At 30.9% G+C, this 11,792-nt stretch overlaps 2 protein-coding genes across 3 annotated transcripts; one reads left to right on the plus strand and one right to left on the minus strand.

Annotated features, from left to right (window-relative positions):
• Positions 1 to 1,710: 1,710 nt before the first annotated feature.
• LOC122599467 lies at positions 1,711 to 5,541 on the plus strand. Its single transcript, XM_043771983.1, has 4 exons — positions 1,711 to 2,193; positions 4,615 to 4,752; positions 4,903 to 5,088; positions 5,185 to 5,541. The coding sequence occupies exons 1-4, from the start codon at positions 1,720 to 1,722 to the stop codon at positions 5,461 to 5,463; spliced, it is 1,077 nt and encodes a 358-aa protein (XP_043627918.1). The 5' UTR covers positions 1,711 to 1,719; the 3' UTR covers positions 5,464 to 5,541.
• A 451-nt stretch (positions 5,542 to 5,992) lies between these two features.
• LOC122599887 (chloroplast processing peptidase) lies at positions 5,993 to 10,940 on the minus strand. Of its 2 annotated transcripts, none has more exons than XM_043772492.1 (5): positions 10,380 to 10,940; positions 8,960 to 9,031; positions 7,828 to 7,914; positions 7,675 to 7,742; positions 5,993 to 6,311 (listed from the first exon to the last, which is right to left on the minus strand). In XM_043772492.1, the coding sequence occupies exons 1-5, from the start codon at positions 10,824 to 10,826 to the stop codon at positions 6,143 to 6,145; spliced, it is 843 nt and encodes a 280-aa protein (XP_043628427.1). In that variant the 5' UTR covers positions 10,827 to 10,940; the 3' UTR covers positions 5,993 to 6,142. The 2 variants fall into 2 exon arrangements, with proteins under 2 accessions (XP_043628427.1, XP_043628426.1); XM_043772491.1 differs by having other exon boundaries at positions 8,894 to 9,031; positions 10,380 to 10,938.
• Between the last annotated feature and the right edge of the window lie 852 nt (positions 10,941 to 11,792).

The following is an 11,792-nucleotide window of genomic DNA, read 5'->3' on the forward strand; positions in this document are numbered from 1 at the left end:
ATGTTGATCTGATAAAAATATTAATACTCATTAATTTATTACTTAAAGGGAAAATTACACTTTTGATCCCTGAACTTGATACGTTTTTTACTTTTAGTCACTAAACTTCAAAAATTGTAAATTATACACTGAACTTGACACATTTTTTCACTTTTGGTCATTGCGTCAACTTTGTTAGTTTTTCTCCGTTAACTTCCCCAGATTCGTTAATTTTTTTTCACTTTTCGTCCTTCCCATTATTCCATAACTAAAATCGATAATCAGTCAAACTTCAGGTCTTATATATTGTTTTGGCCGATTAGTGAAAATACATATTCATTTATTATGATTTGAAACAAATTTTTTATGTTTACAGTTTACTATCTATTGGTTATATGGTAGTTTGATTAGATGAAATAATTGTTATTGAAATTTTTATTTATAAAGATAGATTTATTTAGTGACTATGTTTGAATTTTGTGTCTTCTTATGTTTACTTTAACCGTAATTTTTTTGTGTGTTATATAAACTTATATAGTTTTTCTTAATTCATTTTATTAACTATTAATAAACGAAAACAAAAATAAGATATTGTAATGTTTATCTGAAGTAACGTGTTGTAGGTTTTTCGGATAATCGCTAACGCCTTATGATTTAACCGTAAATATTTTTGTCTGTGTTATATAAATTTAAAACATATAATAATGAACTAATTTTTAAATATACTTTTTATTGATTTAATCTACACCAACTACTATATATTACAAATAAAAATGTTTAGAATCAAAGTTAAAAATAAAAATAATCAAAATAATAACATTTAAAATTGGACGAATCAGGTATATATATAAAAAAAAATTAGGTAAATTACACTTTCATTACTAAGTTTGTCGATTATCGATTTTAGTTATGGAATAATGGGAAGGACGAAAAGTGGAAAAAAAACTAACAAATCTGGGCAATTTAACGGAGCAAAACTAACGAAACGGGGCGCAGTGACCAAAAGTGAAAAAAAGTGACAAGTTCAGTGTATAATTTGCAATTTTTGAAGTTTAGTGACTAAAAGTGAAAAATGTGCCAAGTTCAGGGACCAAAAGTGTAAATTTCCCTTACTTAAATAATAGATAAAAATGCTAGGAATTACAAACAAAATTTTCTTTTTCTTTTTTGTCTTCTAATGAATTTTATGAATAATTAATATATCATTTGTCACGAAAACTTGCTCATAAATTTGTTTCAAATGCTAAATTCATTACACTTTTTGTAAATATTAAATCCTTGGCAAATAAAATACATTTAATCCATTTGACCATTATTAATGTATTTTCCTTCTAATCATATATTTAGTTTTACAATTTTACCTTTCGAAATAAAGCTTAAACATATCAATTTCAAATTTCAATATATCAATATGAATTAAATAAATGTTAAGACCAAAAATAGAAATGAAAAAAAATATAGTATATACATATAGGGCCAAGCCTTGATGGGCCCATTTATACAAGGTAGCCGAAATTATCACTCACTTTCTGACACAACTTGTCTACAAATACAAAGGTTGTTTTTTAAGGTTACAAAATCTCACATTTACATTTACTACTCTTCCACATGAAACGGTCTCTTTCCATTTCCACCATTATCGTTCGATCCTAAAAACACCTTCAAATCCAATCCAACATTTCTAGCTCAATTTTCATCACTCACATTGGTTTTCTATGATTCTCAATTCAATTATACAAAATGATGCACGAAAAGTCTGAAATCGACTCAAACAGTGTAGGAGGATGCACATCAACATCTTCCGCGTCTCCAAAATGCAACTACATTGTTCAAAGTCCATCTCGTGATTCTCACGATGATAAATCATCAACAAACAGTACTAGAACAACACCAACTGAATCGCCTTCACAATATTCATCTCAATCAAGAATGTCTTCAGAGAGTCGTGTCTCTGGGCCTTATCGATTTTCGGTGATAGGGAAACATTCGCATCAATTATTCAGAAAAAAATATAAGTGGCCATTGTTTAGTGTGATTGATGAAGGAAATGAAGATTATGAAGATGGGGGGTACCTTGATTATTACAATGAAAAAAGATTCATGAGACAATTAAGGATTTTGTTGTTTTTAATGGGTTTTGTGATGGTTTTTACTGCTATTTGTTTCATCACTTGGGGTGCAAGTCGGCCTTACAAATTTCATATACAAATGAAGGTAAATTAAAACCCTTAATTTTGCTTATAAGTTGATAAATACAAATGTCTCATTATATTCTATTCTAATATTGTTCATTTACATTTATATACACATATATGTCCATCAATCAAAAGAGTACCAATAGTAGATCATTCTTTTAAGTGTATGAGACAGACCATTGAATATGCTATTTGCAAAAACATGACATTTACTAATAAACTTTTACTAATTTGCATTGAATGCATATAGTCATACACATGCATGTGGTGATGTCAAATTATATATCATTTTACATCTATTTTTCCAGCTCAAATAATAATTAACTTGTTATTGATACAAAAGGAATAAATTTATAGGTTACATATGTAAACTTGTATAGTAATATCATATTAATATTTTATTTACCTTATATAATGAAAAACAAATTGATTACATCCTCATAATTCATACACATGTACAAATTGTTCACCATGTATTATATTTTAAATTTTAGTTAAATTAACTATTATATACTAAGATCAATTTGTTATGATAGAAAAAAAAAAAGGATAATCGATCCTTTGGCTGTCCTAACTTCCACGAATAATATGAGAGAGGAAATTAGCATAGCAAGATAATAAAATAGGCATAAAAAGGATTTCTAACTCTAAACTTCTGCTTTTATGTCACATGTCCATTACCATTAAGCTATTATCATATAAATTTTTGTTACAATTTTTTATTATGAATACTTGTAACAATATCTGATACGAAGATTTCATGATATATAATTTTGAAATTAATATTAATAGTTCAGTTAAATATTGAGCTTCATTTATTAATAGTAAAAATAAAAAATATATATATATATATATTGAGCTTCATTTATTAATAGTAAAAAAGTTATATTTATTTGGAGGGTGTTTTAATTATAAAATCTGGTTATTGTGTTTGAAAAGAATAGTTATTTATGTATACTTAGAGAAAAAAAATACAATTTTTATAGATAAGAAAAAACAAGATTGTTATTAGTTTTGAAAAGGCAAAATTTATTTTAAATATGCAATTTTAAGGACTTTTAAGCAAAATGTTACTTCTTTAATGTAATTCAATAAGTTTTTTATATTTATTTAAATTTTAACAATAATAGGTAAGTAATATAGTCACACTGACAATGAAATTTTACTCATCGGTCGTGACTTCAAATCTCAAAGTTGATCTGCTTGTAGTATTTTCTTTCTAGGAAAGTCACTTTATAATAACATAACGCATGTTCAATTTAGTCATTTAGACAATGTAGTCTAACCGAATAACACTCACTTTCGTATTTTTGTATATGAGTTAAAGGTAATTTAATACATACGGTTAAAGAAAATTAGTATAGTCACACGTATCACACTTTTTCTTATACAATTGTTTTCTTCCTTGTTTATTAATTTTGTGAATCTCATATATTGTTGGCATCTATCTATGGTCATAATTGCATTTTCTTTTTCTACATCGCATAATAGTTGTTAAAATGTATAGGTGTACAGACCTTAATACAGACGAAATTTAAACTATTATATTGAAGAGAGTAAAAAACAAAGATTTTTGCTTGGAAGAACAAGCGTAATTTTTTAAAAAACTTATAGTATAATTTAAAATGATATACAAATTGACACAATAAGAGTATAAGACCCCCCAAAAAAATTTGTAGAAGGGGCCTAACCACTCCTGGTCGCTATTAAGATCCATCCATGCATTATAATGAATGCACGAGTAAAATGAAACATAGAGCATTTAAAGGTCAAAAAACTTTTTAAATTTTTTTTTTCCAACTCATAAATCCGTTAATTTAAACCTTCATAAAAAGTCATCTACTCTGATGGTAACTTTTTCTAAATCTTTTTTTTATTAAATAACCTTAAATGATTAATCAACCTAATAATAAACCTAACAATATGATGATGACACTTTGCATAATTAAAGGAAGAGATTAAGAGAAAAAATGAGTGGATTACACTTGTCATGTACTTTAGGTTGATTTTTAGGTTGATATCATTACTCTTTGAAAAAAGTTTTTGCTCAATAGTTTGATCATTGTCAAGCTTACCAATGGGGTGAGATCTCAATAGTACCGCCATCATGTGATCACATGGTCCCACAGATGAATGTTAGGGGTCACAGGTTCAAAACTTGCCAAAGGGAAGTGGAGAAACTATATCTTGTGATCCCATGTGTGAGAATGGTGACTTACCGGACATGAGTTTTATGCAGTGTGCACTTTGAGTACTAAAATGGTACATGGAACCAGAGGGTTCCCAACCATTTACCCTTTTTTGATCATTGTCAAGCTTTTGGCAAAAAATAAAGGTTTTGCACCCAATGGTGTCAAGCTTTTAAAAGACTTTTTCATCTAAAAAACTTTTTCATCAAGCTCCATTGAAAATGCTCTTACAAAGGAAAAAACAGTCTTAGGGGTCTTCAAAACAGAGTGAGAACTTGCCCTTTGAGGGCTCTCTTTATAATTTGATCACGAGATCATCTCATCGACTTGATGCAAAGAAACTTGAGATGGGATGTCAAATCCAGTGGCAGAGCCAGGTAGAAGCCAAGGTTGGCCATGACCCACCCACATCTATAATACACTATAGTACTTGGGTCACGGTCGTCTGAATCATTCATAGTAGTTCACTACAGAATTTTGTTTACATCTATAATACACTATAGTATCGGACCTTTGTAATGTGATTTCTTGATTTGTAGAGTTGGAAAGTGAACACCTTTTACTATGGAGAAGGATCGGATACCACAGGAGTTCCGACTAAGTTCTTGACAGTAAATTGTACGGTGAAGATGAATATAGAGAACCCTGCTACGTTTTTTGGCATACATGTCTCCTCGAGTGCACTAAATCTCTTCTATTCACAAGTCATCGTTGGGCGTGGCCAGGTTAGCTTCTCATACCCAAGATTTTTCTTTGCGGGATTTAAACCTTTAGGCCTATCCGTTGATAATTATGTATTGTATTTGTTTTGTTTTCATCAGTTTGTGAGCTATTACCAGCCGAAGAAGAGCCAAAGAATGATTTTAGTGAATGTGGAAGGTCAGAAGATTCCTCTATATGGAGCAGGGATGAGTTTGATTATGTCAGACAACAATCGTGGTGTTCCATTGAAGTTAGAGTTTGAGATCCGCTCAAAAGCCAACTTGATGGGACAACTAGTGAAGACAAAGCATCGTAGTCGAGTCTTGTGCACAATGGAAATCGACTCTGATAACAACAAAGTTATTGAGTTTAAGAAAAATTCATGTTCATATAGCTGAAACATATTGATGTGATTTAGTTTCCGCTTCTATTTTTTGCTTAGTTTATGAACATCGTTAGCAAAGTAGCAACTACATCTTTCTGGCACAATCATTCAAAATTTTGTAAATTTTATATGCCTTTTCAATTACAATTTACAACTATTCATATGGCTTGAAAGAAACTTATCGTTTAGTAAAACCTCGCTATATGTCAACTTGATATGGAGAAAGCCACGGGCTTGACATATACCGAGGTTTTACATTCATCTTTGTAGACTTGGTTTGAGCATTGGTGTACCTTAAATATATTCAAATGCATATAATCTAGTGGAAAAATGAGAAACATGTTTGAAGATATTGAAGTTGACTAAAGGAATTAATTTCGATGCGTCTAGGCTAAGCTCAAGTAACTATTGAACCCAGATATACCAATCTTGCGTTTTACTTGATTCTGCAAACAAGTTAAGAGATTTTATTGAGCAACTCCCAGAAACTTGTTTGTGTTTCAAAAAGTACAACTAACTATCTGATTCTGGTTACGTAGTCATAACGCACAATGAAAACCCTGTCGTATATGATGAAGATGAAAATGATATACACAAATGGTACATAATTGCTGTGTAAAGATGAACAAATAAGAACTTAAGAATGATCTAAGAACCTGTTGATAATCAAAATGATTTAAGCCCTTAAATGCCTATTGAGATGCTAAAGTACTCGAATCTGGTTGAGATTTTAAACTACTGCTGACGTTTTCTGACTTGTCCACAGCACAGCCACCAGGCAGAATTGTGCCACCGATCCTTGCTGGTGGCCAATATCGAAATACTGATCTCCCAATAATGTTTTTCAAAGGCAAGGGTCCCCTAATATGGTTAAAAGCACAATATACAGTACACTTCAGTTATCGAGGATCAATACAAGAAGATAGATAAACTGGAATGAAAACAACTGTAGGGTTTAAAGACCAAGGGATGACTTTTTGAATTATGGTATTCATACAATTTTCCAAACTAACCATTTCTAAATATCACAGGGGAAAGAATAAATTTTGCAACAACCAAGTATTTTAGACATTTATGTCATTTATTTGGTTCAAAACAATTTTTCTGCACTTTCGTAAGTATTGGTAATTTACAAAGAAAAAATAAAATGCAACAGTCCAAAAGATGGCAAAATGGGTGGGTAGGGTAACTAGAAATAGCCAACTTTCTACAGCCGAAGGTTAAGGCAGCCCCCAAAACTCTTAATTTTATAAATTTCTCAAATGAATTATTGTGCCATAGATGATTCCAAAAAGGGAAGTGATATTTGTACCACTTATTTTGATATTTTTACCACTATTGTGCATTATTAATTTGTATAGTCAGCTGTAAAAGTTGTACGTTGTGGTACATTAATCAAAATTCATGGTACAAATATCATCACCCTTCCAAAAAATCTTGTCATCCATAAAAATAGGGAAAATTACATCTTTAAGGGTAAATGAGTGGGAACCCTCAGGTCCCATGAACCGTTTTGGTACCCATAGCGCATACCATATACAATTCATGCCCGGTAAGTCACCATCCTCACACATGGGATCACAAGATATAGTTTCTACACTTGTCTTTGGCAAGTTTTGAACATGTGACCTCTAGCCTTCATCTGTGGGCCCATGTGGTCACATGATGGCGGTACCACTGAGGTTTCAGTGTTTCACCCCTTTGGTAAAATCGCATCTTATGGTAACATATTACGGTTGTTTCCTCAATTTGGGAAACATTTTATTTTCTTTAATTAGGAGAAGATGGTAGCTATACTGAAAAAATTGGGTTGGTATATGTCCTTAATTGGTGAAAAATTAAAGAAATCATATAAAGTTTTACCTAAAGTGAAGAATCGACTAAGTATATTGCCCAAATTGAACAATAGAAAAAAAAATACCAAATTAAAGAAACACCCATAATATATTACCATATAAAAGTTTTCCCTTGAAAGTAATGCAACTTTTTTGATAAAATAACCAAGGAGGTTTGATGCATTTGAATACACTTTAAATGACTTTAAAATTTTAACCGACTAGACTCATTAGATATAAAACACAGGCCAAATCAACCCATCTGAAAACAGGTTGAAATTTCCAACTCTAAAAAAGCCACTCACTTGTTTACAATCACTAAATATGCAGGTCCATACATTACACAATTTATATATAGCATAGACTTCAAATTTGTTCATGAAACTTACCAAACATGTGAATCATAGCTGTTATTACGATTGTCACCCATTACAAACACATACTTATCTGGTACACGCTGCAATATTCAATAAATAAGAAGATTTAGCCAAGGTTTCAAAGAGAATGGAAAATGTGATTAGATTATATAAGATTTAGCTTACAACTGGGGTCATTTCATATTTAGGAGCTTCATTAGTGAAGTCTTCGTTTCTAGCTACCCCGTTCACTATTAGCTTCCCGTCATGTACCTGTGGAGAAAAAGTTTGCAATTAGCTTTTAAAAAATCTCACCTTGAAACCTAATGTCTAGAATGCTCCTTAACAAGAACAAAGTAAAGAAAACTCATGGACCGGAATCAACAATTACAGTATTTTGCATGGTATGGGCCAGGTTGGTTTGACGTGAAACATTATTGTCCAAAGAAATAATTTTAAGATAGAAAAATCAGTGTATAAAACATGCTTAAAAAAAGTCATCCTTAGGAGACTCGATGTTGCCAACTTATATTTTCTAACACTTAGGCCTTGTTTCTTTTTTACTTGATAAACTTAATAGTTAAGAACTTAATCATTCAGTCAAATTTCATGTTTCTTTTTTTACTTAATACACAAAAACAACCGTCAATTATCTATATTTTACTAAATACACACAGACATTCTTAATGCATTCAGCCACTTAATACACTCAACACTTAATGACTAAAAAAAGAAACAGGCCCTTAGTCACTTATTATGCTTGAGTACATAGATCAAAACATGCAACGCAATGCCAAATCTTATTGGACATGACAATACAAGAGTCAAGTACGTAAGTCCTCCTTAGGAGACTCTATGTTGCAGAGTGGTGGTAGCGAAATATCCCCATTTACTTACAAATGGGATTAGGGGTACATTTCGTGTCTAATGGGTAAAATAAGTAGTGTGAAGGAAAGCAGCTAAAATTGGTTGAGCAGAAAGTTTGTCAATATATTTTTGATGCATAAAACCCCTTCAATCGTTATATTTCAAAAAATTAGATTATATTTAGATTCACCCAAGCCGGCCGACCCACCCATTGTGCTAACCTCTACTGCACACCGGGAACCTCTGTTATTCATGGTTTCATAAGAGAACAGCTATCATTGCCCAAAAAATGTTAAGGTACAAGCATAGGGTATGACCAATATAAAACATTGAAGAATATGCACATCAGAATATCATATTCATGAGAGCAAACCAAAAAACTCGCCTCAACTAAATCTCCCGCTTTTGCAACAACTCTTTTAATGAAGACATCATCGTCAGTGTATCCTACCTCTTGGAGGACGGGAGGACTTTTAAAGATCACTATATCATTTGGGCATGGCTCTCTAAAATAGTAACTAACCTGAAACAGTTGGGATAATCAAGTAAATGCCAAATGAGGAACCATATAATAGCCTAATAGGATTAATCATTTAAAGAGATAGTTCATAGAACTTTCTACACATAAAAATTTGATTGCAAGCCATAATATGGAATAAATTGTTGCTTAATAAGATAAAACTGCACCCCATGGTACAATAACACAATAACCTCTTCATACGGTAAATGTATGCTACACAAATTTTTCATAGTTAACAGAGGTTTTGAGCAACATAGTATAAAGTCATGCTATCAGTTTAGGCACCAATTCTGATAATTTTGGTTATTTCATGTTGCAGAAATCCAACTTTTAGTATTTGGCTATTTGGTGGTAGTAAAACTTGGCTGATTTTTTACAGTCAAACAATCAGTTTAGGCACAATTCTGATTATTTTGGGGTCACTTTACATGCAACTCCTTAGATATCAGAATTTGTCCAACATCACAACCTCAAATATTCCGTATAGCATAAACACTCCAAAAGGCAATTCCAAACGTCCCCTTAAGTTTTCTATACAAAAAGTTTAGCATGGAATTATATAACAATTAGGATGGTATAAGCAACCTTTACAATGCAAAATCGGTAGAACTGTTGATCTACCTTTGACAGCTAGTTTACAAAGCCTAATATGATTCCTATTTTAGTATCAAAAACTATAATACCGTAATCTTTAAAAGTTTAAATTCTTCACCTTTGTACTAGCTTAACTTTTTAACTTATCTAAAACTCAAAATAAGATAAGCTCATTTTTCAGTCATATGAGTTATCAATTTGAGCATGTAAGCAATAAGCTCAAGTTCATACGCGATTAAGCTCAACTCAAGAGTTAATAAAAATGAGCTTATTTGCTTTGTGAACTTACAATAAGCGACTAAACTAAAAGAATAAGCTAATCCAAACACCCAAAGATCAACATATATAAACAACAACAAAAAAGCCCATAGCAAACTACACAAAAAATTAACTTAAACACCATAACAACATTGATAATCATTCCCTAAAGGATGCGGGGGTATGGAAAAAGTAAAATGCAGACAGTCATAGTCCTATCCAGAAAAACATCATCTTAATAAAGTGGCATGCATACAATGTACCTAAAAGGAGTTAAGAATGACTAAAATATAGCGAACTAGGCATACAGATTCTAAGAACAACAAACTTACGATACGAAGATACTATGCTAGAGCTAAACTTAAATAAGACAAAATGGATAAAGTGGCATATAGATAATGTGCGTCTAAGGCATGAGCTCTAAAAGATTGTCAACAAACATAGTGATAATATAATAGAATAGTGTGTATATAAATATATATGGACATAAAGATACTACCTTTTCAGCAACAAGTCTATCTCCAACATCAAATGTAGGATACATAGACAAAGAAGGAATAAATCTTGGTTCAGCAATAAACATTCTAAACGCAAGCGAAACCGCAAGCGCTGCGAAAACCGTTTTCGCATCATCAGAAGTGAAATCAACCCAATCTGGCAAAAACCCATCTTTCTTTTCCCCATTGCCGTCACCACCACCGTCTCCGCCGCCGCCGCCACCACCACCACTGCCACTATCTAAATCTAAACCCACTTTAGTTGATGAATCTTTAAGCCCGTGACAAATAAAGGTGTGTAAATGGGTTTTAGGGATATGGGTATTGCTAAAGATTGAAACTTTAGGGGTTTTAAATATGGGTTTGTAATTGATTGTTAGGGTTTGTGATGAATTGATTTTGGGATTGTGGAGGGAAAATAACTGTGGGAGGAGATGGGAAGATACCATTTTTAGATTTTAACCAACTTCAATTTTAATCAAAGTTTGTTGTGAGGTTTTTCTGAGTTCTATTACATGGTGAATATGAATGTGGATATGCAAATTTGACCCAATTGGTTTGGATGGGACAGTGCAAAATCTTATTTTGATGATTATAATGGATTTTTAATTTAAAATGTTTTTTTAACAGCAGAAATTTCTAACATTTTTATCTTATTTATAAAATATTATTATGTCACATCTTTTCTCCAACAAATATGTTATTTTACCAAAAGAAATAGAAATAATGTGGATATTAGATATTTAAATTTGTGTATAAAACTTTAATATCTTAATATTTTAGTTTATAAAAACCATGAGATTTAAGCATTTATTCGTTATATAATGAATATTACTCGGTAAAAGGTTAGTATGTAAAGAATTTTATACATAAATTTAAATGTGTAACAATCACTTATCATTTTTTTTTCTTTGATTAAATTAAATGACTTTATATTTAAAATAATATCTTCCTATTCATATATTTATTCGATTAAAATATAATTAGGTGATACTCAGTTGACAGGCATGATCAATTATTTTTTATTCCTAATTGTTCTTTTCATGTTTGGTCGAAGATTCTACAAAAGTTGTTTATTTTTAAATAAAAATAAGATTGTATGCGTCTATCTATTTCATATTTCGCTTATGCAAAGAGTGAATGTTGTTGATATTGTTTTATGCCTGTTCGATTATAATTAAGTATGTTATAATTTTATTTTATCAAAGTGATTCTAAAATTTTAACGGTTACATTATATTACATTACTTTTAACTTTGTAATTTTTTAATGGTGTGCGTTTTAAAAGTAATATCAGTATATCATAAAACTTTCTTTATCTATATATATTGTAATGTAAAATGAACTAACTTATAAACTTGTGAAATGAAAGTCTCTAAAATAACATGAAATTGTAGTTAAAGAATTCAAATGTGA

Source organism: Erigeron canadensis, chromosome 5 (assembly GCF_010389155.1).
Source record: "Erigeron canadensis isolate Cc75 chromosome 5, C_canadensis_v1, whole genome shotgun sequence".
In the NCBI taxonomy this organism is placed as follows: Eukaryota; Viridiplantae; Streptophyta; class Magnoliopsida; order Asterales; family Asteraceae; genus Erigeron; species Erigeron canadensis.